Source organism: Pristiophorus japonicus, chromosome 10 (genome assembly GCF_044704955.1).
Source record: "Pristiophorus japonicus isolate sPriJap1 chromosome 10, sPriJap1.hap1, whole genome shotgun sequence".
NCBI classification, from domain to species: Eukaryota; Metazoa; Chordata; class Chondrichthyes; family Pristiophoridae; genus Pristiophorus; species Pristiophorus japonicus.
Genome location: NC_091986.1, coordinates 136,972,484 through 136,991,392, shown reverse-complemented (window position 1 = coordinate 136,991,392; position 18,909 = coordinate 136,972,484). Strand labels below are relative to the sequence as shown.

Sequence of the window (18,909 nt, the reverse complement as noted above, 5' to 3'; positions counted from 1 at the left end):
TACTTTGGTCTTGGTGCTTTAGGTGCAGGGTTCCTTCTATTTTATTTGTTAATTAATTGCTCGTAAAAATTTTGTGCTTTGTTTGGTGCTTGGTGATGATTTAAATGTAGTTACTTGCGCCGATTCCTTAACTGTAAGGAAGGTCTTTCTGTGCGGACAAAAGTGGACACATGCGCTGCCCTAAGTTAGTTTAGTACAACTTTTTTCTGGCCAAATTGGCATAAATGGTGTAAGTGGCTGGGAACGCCCCCTTTTGAAAAAAAAAACTGACCTAACAAAAAACCTAACTAACTCACTTACACTGGCGCAAATTAAATGGCCATATTTGCAATTAAAAAGATACACCAGAAAAATCAAGTTACACCAAAAAAACGGTGCAACTCATGGGGAAATTTTGGCCCATGGTTCCTATGTCAGGAGGTTCTGTGCACCACCCTGGTGTAACTCTCCTTTCTGGCTTTCTCTTCGTGCCACAGGAGGCTGCCACAGTTTCCATTCTGTGCCCCCAGCTTAGCACAACTCCTATTTGGAAAATTAGTTCGTGGGGATTGAATCAACAATCAACCTGGTTCGTGACACTGTACATTCGTATTCCAATGCTCGAAGCTATGGTGTTGTTTGTATTTGCAGTACATTGAGTACTGCATGGTACACATCACAAATTCAACTGTAATTAAATTGAGAGCTTCTATTGTCAGGTAACAGTTGCTCTTTTTATCTCACCAATTTTCCCAGCCAACTTTCTCGCCCCTGCACCTCATGAAAGTATTGACTCCTTATTGGGGCACCACTCCATGGATGCCAGGCACCGACCGTTAAGACTCACATATGAGCATTAACAGTGAGCATCAGCAATCCTTTTCAAACACATCAACTTCAATTGTATCACCATTCAATACTGACAAGTGCACTTCCAGCAGCGCTCATTGAATATCAGTCAGTAGCGGACACGCTGGCTGGGTTTCCTGTCCTGAACCTAGCAGCACTTTGGCCAATTCTATCCCTCAACAAGTGTTTCAACTGAGATCAGTTAACGCAACACAGACTTTCTGGTCTGTATGTTTCAGCTACTCATTGAGCCAGTTTTTTTCTCCTTTCCTCAATTGTTTTTACCCATGCCACGTCTTTTACATTTTTCTAACTTCTTTAGGTTGCTCCTTGGACCCTGCACCGCTAACAGGCTGATGGGACTGTGCAGGTTCTACATGGACAATCAATCCCCATGCCTACTTGTCAACATTGTTTGCAAAGCAGATATGGCAGGGTGGGGTGGGTGGGGGGAGGGGGTGGGGTGGGTGGGGGGATGGGGGGGGGTGGGTGGGAGGTACCATAGAATCATAAAAATTTACAACACAGAAGGATGCTATTTGGTCCATTGTGTCTGTGCCGGTTGGCAAAGAGCTATCCAGCCAAATCCTAGTTTCCAGCTCTTGCTCCGTAGCCTTGTAGGTTATGGCACTTCGAGTGCATATCCAAGTACAATTTAAATGTTATGAGGGTTTCTGCCTCTACCACTCTTTCAGGCAGTGAATTCCAGACCCCCACCACCCTTTGGGTGAAAAACAATTCTCCTCATCCCCTCTAAACTTCTGACCACTTACTTTAAATCTATGCCCCCTAGTTATTGACCTCTCTAATAAGATAAATAGGTTCTTCCTGGCCACTCTATCTCGGTCCCACATAATTTTATGCACATCAATCAAGTCTCCTCTCAGCCTTCTCTGTTCCAAAGAAAACAACCCCAGCCTATCCAATCTTTCCTATAGCTAAAATTCTCCAGTCCTGGCAACATCCTCGTAAATCTCCTCTGTACCCTCTCTAGTGCAATCACATCCTTCCTGTAACATGGTGACCAGAAATGCATGCAGTACTCCAGCTGTGGCCTAGGTGTGTTCAACGCCACCGCCTGGGTGGTAACCTGGTGGAGCAGATCACCCACCCATTGCAGAACCTGCCAGAGATTTTGTTCCAATCAATGGAATGAAGATTGGGCAGGTTCTACAAAGGGCATAGACTCTGCTCCGTCAGGTTACCACCCAGGCGATGAAGTTAAAAATGACTCCCAGGACATACACAAAATTAGACCCAAATAACTAATTCACTGACATTATCTTCCTGTGAAGTAACACCAAACCTGCTTGGCAACTTCCTATGACAGGCCTGATGAAGTTAAGGAAATCAATGTGCTTGGGAAACCACAGATACAAGCGTGTTTATTATTACTCAATGACTGGTGTGTTGATGAACCACATGCTAGGTCTCAGACTGCTGACATTGTTTATTTGCTTGCAATTTTCTCCTCTTCCATGACTTTTTCACTTCTAGGCTAGATTTCTGCAGTGCTCTCCTCTCAAGCTCCATCTGACACAAACTCGAGTTCAATCAGAACTTGGCCTCCTGAATTCTATTCCGTACTAAGTTCCACTTACCCGTAATAAAAACAGAAAATGCTGGAAATACTCAGCAGGTCAGAACTGCTCACCTGTTATCCCTGTCCTGCCAACCTCCAGTGATTGCCCATGTCCCAAACTATTGATTTCAAAATCCTTGTCTTTGTCTCCAAAAATCCTTAATGGCCGAGCTCCATCCGACCTCTGCAACCTAGCCCTGAATCTTGCTCACACCTTCTGCTCGACAGTGTGGATATTTCAATTTCCTCACTTAATGACAAAGCTTTCAGGAAGATGGTCCTGGGTTTCAGAATTCTCTCCAGGAACTGGATGGTGTTGGTGGTGTAGGGCGGGGGAAGGAGGCCTTGCACAGGCCAGCAGAAGGTCTGAGCTTTTGTGGGCCAAGGAAGAGGATTTCTGCTGAAGGCATTGACTTAGCTGTAATGCCCTCCAGGGTAGAACAGCCTGCTGACACTGTCTCGGCTCAGACATGAATAGCACCGTTTAAATTGTGTTTTACTTTTACCAATTTCCACTGATTAATTCCTGGATTTTCATGGATTGTTAAATGGGTAAAATTCAATTTTTTCCTATTTTTCACTTTCGAAAAACAGAATCTTCCTTGCTTCCGGTTCATGTTGTGTGATGACCTATGCATGTTGCGTGATGACCTATGCACATTGCATGATGACCTATGCACATTGCGTGATGACCTAGGCACATAGCGTGATGACCTATGCACATTGCACAATCTCGTATGCATGTTGTGTGATAATGCATATATGCAATGTGCACAATGACATACCTAACATAAGGTGTCCCAAGTTCTTGCAAGATTCACTCGTTAGAGGAATTCTGAATGCAAATGTGTCTCCTAATTGGTGAAGGGAAATTATTTTTCTATTGGTAGTTGAAATACTGCATTTTCTTTGATTCTTGTACTGGTAAAAATAATTTTAACTACAGAATAACACTTAAATGAATTACCTTCCAAAGAATTCAAAACTTGGGTATGCGGAAGAAAGCTGTCTACCAGCCATGGGTCCATTTTCTTATTACTGCAAATATACGACACTTAATAATTCAAATTTTTAGTGATTTAAGAATCAGACGCAATTATAAAACAGCATTTTACCTTCTCTGATTTTTGCTTCTTCCACTGAAAAGAATCGTTTATTAGGTTTAAAAAATCTTTTCTGATTGATTTGGAGCTCAAAAATACAGTAAATATTTGTGGCTAAACAATGACAACGCTCTAGCTTGCTGAGCGCGAAACATCCTTTGCAGTTTTCATAACATATTCGTTTTATTGCATGGTATTTGTACTTGTTATTTTCCATGGCAGATGCTGAAATAGATCATTTTAATTCATAGTATTAGTCGACTAAACTCAGAAATGATACTTCTTTAATGGCACTGCTTCAAAAGTTAACCACACAGGCCTATTCGTGTCACGCTTTTAAATTGGTTGCAACATGAGGCCTTAGACTTGAGATGATGAAATAAAAGGGGATTGCAACATGCGTGTTAAGAATATTTTGGCATCAGTCTATCACTTATCATAAACTTTTCAGCAAATATAACTCTTTGACATATTGTCATAAACAATGCAACTTGGCTGGCTGAGACAAGCCACAGGAGCCATGTGACAGTCTTTATCAGAGTGACTGCAGGAGTGGCACATTTATCAGTAGGTTCCTGTATATGTTTGTTTCCCTGAATACAGACGAATTGTTTCCTTTAGAGTTTGGAAAGAAATAATGCTGAATAACAGCACTATCCACTTCTAATTAAAACTGCAACGAGGAATCACAGAGGGTAAATCATGGCCAAATGTTGATTTGACAATGTGAGGATGAACAAATCTCTGGAGATATTTGTCAGATCACAGGATGGCCTTGTTTTGTACAACCTTTTGACATATTAACCAGAAAAATTCCTCTTTCTCATCTTTATTTCTAAATTACTGTTCTGTTAGATGCAGGAAGAATGTTCCCAATGTTGGGGAAGTCCAGAACCAGGGGACACAGTCTAAGGATAAGGGGTAAGTCATTTAGGACTGAGATGAGGAGGAATTTCTTCACCCAGAGAGTGGTGAACCTGTGGAATTCTCTGCCACAGAAAGTTGTTGAAGCCAATTCACTAAATATATTCAAAAAGGAGTTAGATGTAGTCCTTACTACTAGGGGGATCAAGGGGTATGGCGAGAAAGCAGGAAAGGGGTACTGAAGTTGCATGTTCAGCCATGAACTCATTGAATGGGGGTGCAGGCTCGAAGGGCCGAATGGCCTACTCCTGCACCTATTTTCTATGTTTCTATGTTTCTATGTTGTTATGATTGGGTGTAATTCCAAAGCCCGCCACAACTCTCCAGTCCCTTGCCTCAGCAGCTACTCTGACCACAAAAAGTGAGTGTCACCAAGCCTGATGGCCACATATACACAAAAATATAAACATATGCGCACACATATGTACACATGAATACACATACACACGCCCACACACACCGTTCAACAAATGCTCACTAACGATGAACAACAGGAACATTTTGCTTTTTATTTTTCTTTGCCTATTCTAGGGACACAGCGACCCCATCATTGTTCCAGCTGAGTACAGTGACCCCTTCATTGTTCCAGCTGAGTACAGCGACCCCATCGTTCCAGCTGAGTACAGCGACCCCTTCATTGTTCCAGCTGAGTACAGCGACCCCATCATTGTTCCAGCTGAGTACAGCGACCCCATCATTGTTCCAGCTGAGTACAGCGAACTCAGCTCAGATCAAAGATTGAACCGGGGCTTTTCCTAGTTTGTAGGGCTCAGTACTACACCATGCAATACATTGTCTACTGAGTTATTGGTATGTCATTATGGATAGTTTTGGCCCAAGAAATTCCCCTGGGTACTTTGCCTTGGGACATTATATTGTGGAAATGTGGTTATTTTTATATATTTTCACTTGTTAAATGTAGACTGGTTAAGCCTACACAATAAAGCAGTTCCTGATCTGGAGTTTATATTTTTCTACTTTTATCTAAACCCAAAGATTTGTTTTACTGTTTCTAACTCATTCACCTCCACTTTCTGTTTCCTATAATACAGTAATTTATTACATTTAAAGCATCAAAATGGGTACGAAGTTAGAGCCATATTGTCACAATTTATGCAGGAGCACAATATCTTTTGTACAATTTTTATTTTCTCTTCCAATTTTCCCCTCCGGTTTTCTCCTTTACCACGTTCTTTTTAAGAAAACAACTCACAATTCACCATGGCTGCCCTCTGGTATGTCACCCAAATATTCGTCCAACACTGAGTGCGGGCAGTCTGGTTTATCACAGAGTACATCACAGTCCAGGCCAGCCCTGTACTCATTCTCATTTTTAGCAGGACAGTCATTGGATAGTAAACAAACACTTGCTGATTTTTCCCTCCCTAGCCTAAGAAGGTTGAGGCTAGTTTTACCAATCACACAGTCGCTCTGGTCAAGAACGGTTAAAAACAAGGGATTAGTATAGTTCAGTGCCACACCACGTGGTGCAGATTCCCACAAAACCAGTGCGGTTACTTCTTCGCATTATGTTTTATTTTTGCACTTGCTAAGTTTACGCTGAACAAAACCATAACTTTATCAAAATATCTGCCATTTCTGGAGTATGCCCTGAATAATTTTCCCAGCACAGTGATTGATATGTCCTTACTATACAGTATAAATGCACACGAGACCCATGCTTGAGAGAAGGTCAGTCTGTGACCTGTCCTTTATTCCTTAGCACTCCAAGTGATGAAGGTGGGTGGAGCTTCCCCTTTTGTACCTGAAGGCCCAGGTTAGGAGTGTTTCCCACCTCGTGGTCATTGTTCTCACAGTGTACAACTTAGGTCAGATTATACATGGGTTACAATGCTGGTTGAATACATGACATCACCTCCCCCCCAAAGTCTTATTGGGATCACAGATTGAGTCTCTCTGGTGGTTTACGCTCTCTTGTAGAGCGCCTGAGTTGGGGCTCCGGTTGTTGGGCGCTGGCCTGAGTATCTGCTGTTTGCGGTGCCTCAGGCCTAGCCAGACTGCCCACAGTGATTGGGCTCTCCTCCTTTTGGTTCCGGTGTTCAGTCACCTGTGAACTCTACATCGTGTTCTTCCTCTGCTTCTTCTATGGGGTTGCTGAACCTCCTTTTTGTTTGATCCACGTGTTTGCGGCAGATTTGTCCATTGGTAAGTTTAACTACCAGAATCCTATTTCCCTCTTTGGCAATCACAGTGCCTGCGAGCCATTTGGGCCCTGCAGCGTAGTTGAGGACAAAAACAGGATAATTTACATCAATATATCGCGCCCTCGCATTCCTGTCATGGTAGTCATATTGTGGCTGGTGCCTGCTCTCGACAATTTCTTTCATGGTGGGGTGTATAAGGGATAACCGGGTTTTGAGCGTCCTTTTCATTAGCAGCTCTGCGGGTGGAACCCCTGTGAGCGAGTGTGGTCGGGATCTGTAGGCCAACAGGAGGCGTGATAAGTGTCTTTGTAGGGAACCCCCTTGGATTCTGAGCATCCCCTGTTTGATTATCTGCACTGCTCGTTCTGCCTGGCCGTTTGAGGCCGGCTTGAACAGTGCCGTTCTGACATGGTTAATTCCAGTGCCTGCCATGAAGTCCTGGAATTCAGTGCTTGTGAAGCACGGGCCATTGTCGCTGACCAAGACGTCCGGTAGACCGTGGGTGGCGAACATTGCCCGTAGACTTTCTACCATGGCAGAGGATGTGCTTGAATTTAAAATGTCACACTCGATCCATTTGAAGTAGGAGTCTACTACAACCAAAAACATTTTTCCCATGAAAGGACCTGTGTAGTCCACATGGATGCGTGACCAAGGATTGGCGGGCCATGGCCAGGGGCTAAGGGGGGCTTCCCTGGGCGCATTGCCCAGCTGGGCACACGTGTTGCACCTGCGAACACAAAGTTCCAGATCTGCATCTATCCCTGGCCACCAAACGTGTGACCTGGCAATTGCCTTCATCATGACAATGCCCGGGTGCTCATTGTGGAGTTCTCTGATGAACACCTCTCTGCCCATCTGGGGCATGACTACGCGGTTTCCTCACAGTAGGCAATCGGCCTGAATCGAGAGTTCATCCCTGCGCCTGTGAAATGGTTTAAATTCCTCAGGGCATGCCCTGTACGTGGCTGCCAGTCCCCATTCAGGACACAATTCTTGACTCGAGACAATAGCGGGTCTCTATTTGTCCAGACTTTAATCTGACGGGCTGTCATGGGTGAGCCTTCACTTCCAAAAGCTTCAACAGCCATGACCATCTCAGCAGCATGCTCGGTAGCCCCTTCAGTGGTGGCTAGTGGGAGCCTGCTAAGTGCATCAGCGCAGTTTTCGGTGCCCGTTCTGTGCCGATTTGTATAGTCATAGGCAGCTAGTGTGAGTGCCCACCTCTGTATGCGGGCCGATGCGTTTGCATTTATGGCCTTGCTGTCAGCCAAAAGGGACGTTAGGGGTTTGTGATCTGTCTCCAGCTCAAATTTCCTGCCAAACAGGTACTGGTGCATTTTCTTTACAGCATATACACATGCGAGCGCCTCCTTTTCAACCATCCCGTAACCCCTTTCTGCCTGGGACAGACTCCTGGAGGCATAAGCTACCGGCTGTAACTGACCCTTGACATTGACATGCTACAACACACACCCGACACCATAGGATGACGCATCGCACATTAACACAAGTTTCTTACATGGGTCGTATAGTGTTAACAGAGTGTTGGAACATAACAAATTACGTGCTTTATTCAAAGCCCTTTCCTGGCTGTCCCCGCAGACCCATTCGCGACCTTTGCGTAGGAGCACGTGTAGCGGCTCTAGCAGCGTGCTCAATTTGGGAAGAAAGTTACCAAAATAGTTCAGGAGCCCCAGGAACGAACGCAGCTCCGTCGTGTTACGGGGTCTGGGTGCTCTCTGGATCGCTTCCATCTTGGACGCAGTAGGGCTGATCCCGTCTGCTGCTACCCTCATCCCCAGGAATTCTACCTCTGGAGCTAGGAAGACGTACTTCGCCTTTTTTAGTCGCAGCCCTACCCGGTCCAGTCTGCGTAGCACCTTCTCCAGGTTGTGGAGATGTTCTTCAGTATCGTAACCCATGATGAGGATGTCGTCCTGAAAAACCACCGTCCCTGGAATCGACTTGAGGAGGCTTTCCATATTTCGTTGAAAGATCGCGGCGGCCAAGCGAATCCCGAACGGACATTTGTTGTACTCAAACAACCCCTTGTGTGTCGTGATGGTGGTCAGCTTCTTTGACTCACTCGCCAGCTTCTGGGTCATGTAAGCTGAGGTCAGCTCCAATTTTGAAAAAAGTTTGTCACCGGATAGCGTCGCAAAGAGGTCCTCCGCTCTCGGTAGCGGGTACTGGTCTTGGAGTGACACCCAATTGATGGTGGCCTTGTAATCACCACATATCCTGACCGACCCATCCGCCTTGAGCACCGGCACAATCGGGCTCGCCCAGTCACTGAATTCGACTGGCGAGATGAAACCTTCCCTCAGCAGGCGGTCCAATTCGCCTTCTATCTTTTCCCGCATCATGTACGGCACCGCTCTGGCCTTGTGGTGTACTGGCCTGGCGTCCGGTTTTATGTGAATCACTACCTTGGCCCCCATGAAAGTGCCGATGCCAGGTTGAAATAGTGAGTTAAATTTGTCCAAGATCTGTGAGCATGATACTCGCTCCACAGAGGAAATTGCATTGACATCGCCCCATTTCCAGTTCATGACAGCAAGCCAACTCTTCCCCAGTAGTGCGGGACTGTCCCCTGGGACAATCCAGAGTGGCAACCTGTTCTCCGAATCTTTGTGGGTCACGACTACCGTGGCGCTGCCTAGCACCGGAATGATCTGCTTTGTGTAAGTCCGTAGCTGTGCGTCAATCGGCGATAATTTTGGCCTCCTGGCCTTGGACGCCCACAACTTTTCGAACTGTTTGATACCCATCAGAGACTGGCTGGCCCCCATGTCTAGCTCCATTGATACTGGGATGCCATTGAGGAGCACTTTCATCATTATCGGTGGCGTCCTGGTGTATGAACTGTATACGTGCTCCACATGAACTCGCTGAACTTCAGCTTCCAGCGATTTCCCCCAGCGTTCATTTCTGCAATTTCTGCAGGTATTTTGCTCACCTCTGCAAACTCCGGCTGAGTGTGTGCCTCCACGCCTCCAACATGAGCTGTTGTTGGAAACAAAAGATCCCTTGCCAGTCGATCGTCCCTGACTGCCACTGTTATTGTCCTTGAGTGTGCCATTAACAGGTGTTGATGGCCCCATTACTGGCCGCATTGTCCCTTGCAATGGCGTGAATCACCGATCAGCTTGCCATTGTCTCTGTCGAACTCCCCCTCTGGATTCGACTACATGTTGGGGCATGCCCGATTGCCCCTGTCTGCCTGGAGAACTGTGTGCTGCTTTAACAATGTTGAATCTCTGTCCCAACCATTCCTTAACACAATACCTCTCGTCTGTTCTGCTAGTGGCCATGCTCGCGTGATTTAAATCCCAGTTTCTCATCGCCATTGATATGTCCTTACTATACAGTATAAATGCACACGAGGCCCATGCTTGAGAGAAGGTCAGTCTGTGACCTGTCCTTTATTCCTTAGCACTCCAAGTGATGAAGGTGGGTGGAGCTTCCCCTTTTGTACCTGAAGGCCCAGGTTAGGAGTGTCTCCCACCTAGTGGTCATTGTTCTCACAGTGTATAACTTAGGTCAGATTATACATGGGTTACAATGCTGGTTGAATACATGACAGTGATTTGAAAATCAAATACTGTAACCAATTTTTAATTAATAGGAAAATTGCCTAATGTCAATTTGAACTTAATATAACAATTGTGGAAAGGAAAAAAAATAAGCCAAGACATGAAAGGTACATTTTCACCCAGACAAGCAATAGCGCAAGTTATATTTCTCATTTGGGAGTTGATGCCAGTATTAGTTTCCATTGATATTGTTTGATTTTTTTTACAGTATTTATTTAAGCCATCAGGGTAACAATGCAAGTTTCCCTTTTGTGCCAATAACTTCGACCTGTTTGTGCAATATCTTTGTAAAACATAGAGTTACGTTAAAAGAAAGAAAGGCTTATATTAATATAGCACTTTTCACAACCACCGGACATCTCAAAGTGCTTTACAGCCAATTAACTACTTTTGGAGTGTAATCACTGTTGTAATGTGTGAAACGCGGCAGCCAATTTGCACTCAGCAACTCCCACAAACAGCAATGTGATAATGACCAGATAAACTGTTTTTGTTATGTTGATTGATGGATAAATATTGGCCAGGACACCGGGGATAACTCCCCTGCTCTTCTTCGAAATAGTGCCATGGGATCTTTTACGTCCACCTGAGAGGCCAGACGGGACCTCGATTTAACTTCTCATCTGAAAGATGGCATCTCCGATAGTGCAGTACTCCCTCAGCACTGCACTGGAGTGTCAGTCTAGATTTATGTGCTCAAGTCCCTGGAATGGAATAGATGCCAGGATGTTCTTTTCGCAGAGTCAGCGACCTCTGGATTAAGTTACTAGTGCAAGCAGTGAGTGTAATTTGCTGCAAGAGTTCAAAATGGAGCTGGACGCGTTCCTGTGAGTGGATGACACTTAAGTAATAGAAAGTAGGTGGGTTAATGGGGACAGTGGTACCCATCACAGTGGTCTGTTGGTGTTTACTTGATTGCTTCTGGTGGTCATAGAAGAATTTCACAGAGATTTTGGCCGAAGGTTTTATTTCTCTGCTTTTCTGCCTCTCTCAGGAGATTGCTCGGCTAAGGTAGAGGGAGTGGTGGTAAGCAGAGTTTAATGGTGTGAGCAGGTTGCACCATATAGGGCAGGATAGACTTGATGGACCAGCTGGTCTTTTCATGTCCTTTTTTTGTATGTTCTTACAACAGTAACTTGGCAGTACATCCCACTGAGTGGTAGCAAGCAAATTCACCAACGCAGTCTCCTGGGCCATCCACTCATAATGCTCACTACCTATCACTCCATCTCTGTATTATGTACACTGAGCTACATGAACTATGCCAACAATGTATAACTATGTGCTGTAAATGCAAACAATTGCAATAAAAGGGACCAGCCTTGAAGAAAAATTACTTTCCAGCCTAACTTTTCAGTGGGTTGATCGTGCTTTATAAAGAGGTGGTAACTTCTGCTCACATTTTCCACAAGATAAATCTCCACTGGAGTTATTGTACTTCTACATGTTTAGGTTATTAGTGCAGCACTTCCTGTGCATATGTGCAAGATCATTTTTGTACAGCTCATGCTTTTAATTGTCAAACAAAAATGTAAACCAGAAACATCTGTGTTATCTACAGAACACATCAAGTACTCTCCTACCCTAATGGAAGCAGCAGGGAACATTAATCTAATATAAACTGGGTGACATTTAAATTGCCATTTGAAATGCTTCAACTTTGCATTTTTATTGTATCTTTTGATTCTGACAGGACTTGTCCTATAAGGACCGCCACTGGCATGAAGCCTGCTTCCATTGCTTCCAGTGCAAACGATCACTGGTGGATAAGCCTTTCGCTGCCAAGGACGATCAATTGCTCTGTACAGACTGTTATTCAAATGAGTATTCCTCCAAGTGTCAGGACTGCAAGAAGACAATAATTCCAGGTTAGAACAAAATTTACATATATTAACTCTTGAATCATCAAGAGTCAATCTGATTCGAAGGCCCAGATTTTGCAGTCGGTATGGCTGAGTACTCTGAGAGTATGCCGCCATACCTCCTTTGATGAGTTTACACAAGTGCAAAATCCAGAACTTGCAGTCTGTCAACATACATGTCAACAGGCCATCCGCCCAGACCATGAAAAAGCAATTACTGCCGCTATTTGCCCACCGACTGGCCAGCAATTACGCACGGAAATTTTATGGTTGATGCAAACCGGGTGATTGTTCAGGCATGATTGAAACATTTTCATATCATAAATTATACAGATACATTAAATCAAATGAGTTTCTGCAAATATTGGCCCGGATTAGAGTTTTAATGATGTCTAAAATGATTAACAAAAAATTAAATTTTTAGTGAGGTTTGTGCAATGAAGCTACTTAGGAATTAAATTCCAATTCTGCAAATTGTAATTAGATCAGATTTGGGGATTCCATTACACTTCATTACGGGATTCCCTTCGGAAATTATTAATATGGAATCCTGCTTTGTGATTACAGGTCCACGTGATCCCAGGTATGCTTCTGCACCGCCTGCGTTTCTGGGATCTGTGGGCCATTACGCTGCCCTCTGCCTTGCATCCACAGACCGCAAGTTTTCGTAGCCTTGCTGCCAGTCGGAAGTGTGTAATTCTTTCACGGGTCGGAGTCGTACTTCGGAGGTACGCCTTCAAGCACAATTTTTGGCCCATTGCAACGTATGTTCTGTTAGAAGATTGATTCTTCACACCAGTAAGTACAGTAAAAATATTCTTTCACTTTGCTTTACTCATTGCTGCATCACACAACCACAATCCTATCTTCAGGCAGGAAAGGCTGGCCTATAGACCAACACCTGGGCCACCATCGTGGTGATCGTGGTTTCCACAAAGCAGGACAAAACAGATCCTGATAGTTTTTTCCCTTCTCTTTGAGACAGATTCCCTTGCCACAGGATGCGCCACCTAGTGGTAAGGACAAGAACTAGAATAGCCCATTTTACTGGTGGAGGCAAAGTTGATGGTTGACTAATACTGGAGGGCTGATTTTAACTTTCAGTTGTGACGGAAGACAGATTGGTCATGGGTAAAACTGACTTCAATGGAAAGGAAAATTGGGAGGGTTATTTAACAGTTGGCCGATCTGCTATCGCATGTTTTTCACCATTGCCGAAAGTGAAAATCAGCCTTTAGAATTTGAAATGAAAACAGAAACATTTAGATGATCAGTCAGCATCCATGGATCAGTTCTGACGAAGGGTCCTCACCTAAAACTGATTTGTTCTCTCTATGGATGCTGACTGACCTGAGCGTTTCTAGCATTTTCTGTTTTTGTTTAAGTTTGACAGTTGGTTCGCTCAGAGTCTAACACTTCAGCATTATAATTACCATGCTGGGCCATCGATGGTAACCATAAAATATGGCTGCTATTGAAGATTGTTGAGAATTATGAAAATAATAACTGTTTCCAAGTAAAGGGAGGGGGAATAAGCCTAGATTTTGTGATTTCATTCAAATTTAGAACCAGAATTTAACTTCACTTCCAACCCTATTAACACCAGTTAGAGCCTTCAACTGACATTAGCACAGCATGCTGAGATGTCTTGCCCTATAGTGCAAACCCTATTGTACCTAAAAGAGACATAAATAAAAGTCACTTACCTAAAAACTGGTATCTTCAGTCTGAGGACAATGGAGTTGAAAGTGAAATGTTAAATTATGATGAGCTATATTTTTTATTTAAGCATTGCAGAAGTGACAGCAAATTGAACATTTAAAAAATGTATCTTCTAATTATCTGTAGCTTGCTATCCTTCTTCCAAATATCTAAGAACATGTGATGCATTTGTTTTTGCTTTCATGAATGTGTTTTTTCATAGAAACTCAAATGGGTGAATTTGGTTGATGATGTTGTTGCGTATGCATGCCTGTTTACTGTGTGATGTCTGTAACACTGTTATGCCACACTGAATATACCCTTATACTGTACACACCTTACCTGTACACCAGAGGGTGCTGCTGCTGGAGACCTAAGGGTAAGGCACACTGCAGGTAACCCAGAATAAAAAGGAACTCACAGCTTGTTGTCCGCACTCAGGAGCTGCACTCAGGTCTACACAGTTTAAGTATCATACCCTGCCTCGTGGAGTCATTACTAAAGGTGCCTACATCCACTACAACTGGCGACGGGAATACAAGGTCAAGAATTACACGCTCAACATGTCTAACTACAGCAACTTCCAGCAATTTAGAGAGGGGGAAGATTGGGATGCTTTTGTGGAAAGATTGGAACATTTCTTTATAGCCAACGACCTGGACGGGGACACAGTGGCCACACTACCGAACAAACGCAGGGCCATCCTGCTTAGCAGTTGTTGGCCCACCATCTATTGTCTCATCAGGGACTTACTAGCCCTGGAGAAGACAACCACCAAGAGCTATGAGCAACTTGTAACAATCATGCAGGAACAACTAAAACTGAAAGAAAGCATCCTCACAGCCAGGCACTGGTTCTACGCTTACTGGCGACCTGAGGGCCAAGAAATTGCTAAGTATGCTGCACACTTAAGAAGACTAGCTGCATCGAGTGATTTTGCTGACCACCTTAATGAAGCACTAAGGGACATATTTGTCATCGGAATCGGCCACAAAGGTCTCCTACACAAATTGCTCTCGGCTGACATCATGGTCACCCTGCAGAAAGCAATCCAAGTGATGTATTGGTTGTCATCTTCCAAAATTCTATAGATTCTAGAACGGGTCCGACGGATTGGAAGGTAGCAAAGGTAATCCCGCTACTTAAGAAAGAAGGGAGAGAGAAAACGGGGTATTACAGACCAATTAGCCTAACATCAGTCGTAGGGGAAATGCTAGAATCTATTATTAAGGACATGGTAACAGGGCATTTAGAAAATAATAATAGGATTGGACAGAGTCAACACGGATTTATGAAAGGGAAATCATGTTTGACAAATCTGTTAGTTTTTTGAGGTTGTAACTAGCAGAATAGATAAGGGGAATCAGTCGATGTCGTATATTTGGATTTTCGGAAGACATTCGATAAGGTGCCACACAAGAGATTATTAAACAAAATTAGGACTCATGGGATTGGGGGTAATATGCTAGCATGGATTGAGGATTAGTTAATGGACAGACAACAGAGCGTAGGAATAAACGGGTCATTTTCAGGTTGGCAGATTGTAACTAGTGGGGTGCCGCAAGGATTGGTACTTGGGCCTCAGCTATTCACAATCTATATCAATGAATTGGATGAGGGGATCAAATGTAATATATCCAGGTTTGCTGATGATACAAAGCCAGGTGGGAATGTAAGCTGTGACGAGAATACAAAGATGCTTCAAGGAGATATAGACAGGCTAAGTGGTGGGCAAGAACATAGCAAATGGAATATAATGTAGAGAAATATGAAGTTATCCAATTTCGTAGGAAAAATAGAAAAACAGAGTACTTTTTAAACGGTGAGAGATTGGGAAATGTTGGTGTTCAGAGGGACCTGAGTGTCCTTGTACATGAATCACTGAAAGTTAACATGCAGGTACAGCAACCAATTAAGAAAGCAAATGGTATGTTGTCCTTTATTACAAGTGGATTTTAGTATAAGAGTAAAGATGTCTTATTGCAATTATATAGGGCCCTGGTGAGACCACACCTGGAGTATTGTGTACAGTTTTGGTCTCCCTACCTAAGGAAGGATATACTTGCTATAGAGGGAGTGCAACAAAGGTTCACCAGACTGATTCCTGGGATGGGGGGATTGTCCTATGGGGAGGGATTGAATAGACTAGGGACTATATTCTCTAGCATTTAGAAGAATGAGAGGTGATCTCATTGAAACATAAGAACATAAGAAATAGGAGCAGGAGTAGGCCATACGGCCCCTCGAGCCTGCTCCGCCATTCAATAAGATCACGGCTGATCTGATCATGGACTCAGCTCCACTTCCCTGCCCGCTACCCATAACCCCTTATCGGTTAAGAAACTGTCTATTTCTGGCTTAAATTTATTCAATGTCCCAGCTTCCACAGCTCTCTGAGACAGCGAATTACACAGATTTACAACCCTCTGGAAGAAGAAATTTATCCTCATCTCAGTTTTAAATAGGCAGCCTCTTATTCTAAGATCACGCCCTCTAGTTCTAGTCTCCCCCATCAGTGGAAGCATCCTCTCTGCATCCACCTTGTCAAGCCCCCTCATAATCTTACACATTTCGATAAGATCACCTCCCATTCTTCTGAATTCCAATGAGTAGAGGCCCAACCTACTCAACCTTTCTTCATAAGTCAACCCCCTCATCTCCGGAATCAACCTAGTGAACCTTCTCTGAACTGCCTCCAAAGAAAGGATATACTTTCATAAATATGGAAACCAATACTGCACGCAGTATTCCAGGTGTGGCTTCACCAATACCCTGTATAGCTGTAGCAAGACTTCCCTGCTTTTATACTCCATCCCCTTTGCAATAAAGGCCAAGATTCCATTGGCCTTCCTGATCACTTGCTGTACCTGCATACTATCCTTTTGTGTTTCATGCACACAAGTACCCCCAGGTCCCACTGTACTGCAGCACTTTGCAATCTTTCTCCATTTAAATAATAACTTGCTCTTTGATTTTTTTCTGCCAAAGTGCATGACCTTACACTTTCCAACATTATAGTCCATCTGCCAAATTTTTGCCCACTCACTTAGCCTGTCTATATCGTTTTCCAAATTTTTTGTGTCCTCCTCACACATTGCTTTTCCTCCCAACTTTGTATCGTCAGCAAACTTGGCTACGTTACACTCAGTCTTTTCTTCCAAGTCGTTAATATAGATTGTAAATAGTTGGGGTCCCAGCACTGATCCCTGTGGCATCCCACTAGTTACTCATTGCCAACCAGAGAATGAATCATTTATCCCGCCTCTCTGTTTTCTGTTAATTAGCCAATCCTCTATCCATGCTAATATATTACCCCCAACCCCATGAACTTTTATCTTGTGCAGTAACTTTCATGTGGCAACTTGTCAAATGCCTTCTGGAAGTCCAAATACGCCACATCCACTGGCTTCCCTCTATCCACCCTGTTTGTTATGTCCTCAAAGAATTCCAGCAAATTTGTCAAACTTGATTTCCCCTTCATAAATCCATGCTGACTTTGCCTGACTGAGTTTTGTTTTTCCAAATGTCCTGCTACTGAAACATACGAGGACTTGACACGGTAGATGAAGGGAGGATGTTTCCCCTGGCTAGGAAGTCTAGAACCAGGGATCACAGTCTCAGAATAAGGGGGTCGGTCATTTAGGACTGAAATGAGGATACATTTCTTCACTAAGAGGGTGATTTTAACTGTTTATTTAATATGATTGTTAGCTGCATCTTCAAACGCCTCAGATAGGTGATGACCATGTGGCGCAACCATTGCATGCTGCATGCTGTATCCAACTATTCTACAAAGGTGATGACAGTTTGGTCTGACTGTTATCTGTCAAAAATGATTGTTGTGCTGTGATGAATGATCATAAAGGAGATTGCTGTCACATGAAGATTTTAGTCTCATTGCTGTAATGGATAGGTCAATGGGACTGAGATTTCGCACTAAAAAAACGAGAAAATTCTGTGCTTTACAGGAATGATCAATGCCATAAACTCAAAGTTGCCCTTCCACAGAAACCCTAACCCCATCAACCGCACCCCCTGGCCGGCCCACCCGCCACACACACACACACACACAAACACACAAGTGCAGGTAACAGCTGAAGAAATCCAATGATGAAAAAAACTGTGCTGCAAATGTCATCTTTTTGGAAGAAGATGTCTGCAACAGAGACTAATTTGAGAAATGCACTGATAGAGAGTGCTTTCCTGCAGTGTTCTGGCATTGTGACTGTCAGCGAACCAAGAACAAGCTGAGGTCAGCAGTGTGATGCCACAAAAAAGTGTTAATAAAGTTGATCTCTCCCAGGTAAACGTTGATATCTTGCAAACAGATGGCAGGAGGAGAATTATTTTTTTCATGGTTTAATGTCTTTAGCTGACACTTATATTCTGACAAAATGTAGTTTAGTAGACATGTTTTAATTGTATTGTGTTGCAGGTCATTAGCTCGTTTCAGCATCAACTGACAAGATCTAATAACAATGCTTGTATAGCATGCTCCACTAGGCTGCTGCAGGAGGAACTATTGCATATTCTTTATTTTTTTTAATTATTTGGTAGGAATAGAAGAAGTAGCATCTGGATTTTAACTTTTCTTTGCATCTCTTACTAAAACGTAGGCACTCGCAAGATGGAGTATAAGGGTAACAGCTGGCATGAGACTTGTTTCATCTGTCACCGCTGCCAACAGCCAATGGGCACAAAGAGCTTCATTCCCAAGGACAATGAGAACTACTGTGTGCCGTGTTATGAAAAGCAGTTTGCCATGCACTGTGTGCAGTGCAAGAAGGTGAGCCACTTATTACAAGGTCTGCTGGAGATAACTATTCCAACAGATCTAAACCAGTTGTGTGATGGGGCACTAGGCCATTCAAATCAGGAAAGTTCAGGGATTCCTTGTTTTAAGTTAGTTAAGTACAGTGGAGTGGGAGTGGGGACACCAGAATTGACTTCAGCACCACTGAACCTAAGGAAGAGAAAAATCTTCCAGGATTCCCATTCCCGATTGTTGGTTAGAAATCCCTATTCGCAATCTGCATGTAAATGTTGAGAGAAGATAAAATTGAGTTTGGAATTTATGAAACCGATTGTTGAAGAGACCACGGGCATTCACTATTCGGTTTTACTAGTGAAGAATCGTTACTTAGC

The 18,909-nt window shown here is 43.7% G+C and overlaps 1 protein-coding gene across 6 annotated transcripts in view; it reads left to right on the top strand.

Moving 5' to 3' along the window:
• LOC139275104 (four and a half LIM domains protein 2) overlaps window positions 1-18,909 on the top strand; it is a 65,354-nt gene that overhangs the window by 17,504 nt on the left and 28,941 nt on the right. For 4 of the 6 annotated variants that reach the window (XM_070892105.1, XM_070892104.1, XM_070892102.1 and 1 more), the window contains 2 exons: window positions 11,895-12,069; window positions 18,381-18,550. In XM_070892105.1, coding sequence (XP_070748206.1) covers window positions 11,895-12,069; window positions 18,381-18,550 — 345 coding nt within the window. Of the gene's footprint in view, window positions 1-11,894; window positions 12,070-12,769; window positions 12,862-14,255; window positions 14,894-18,380; window positions 18,551-18,909 lie in introns of those variants that run through there. The other 2 variants (XM_070892106.1, XM_070892108.1) reach the window with 2 other exon arrangements.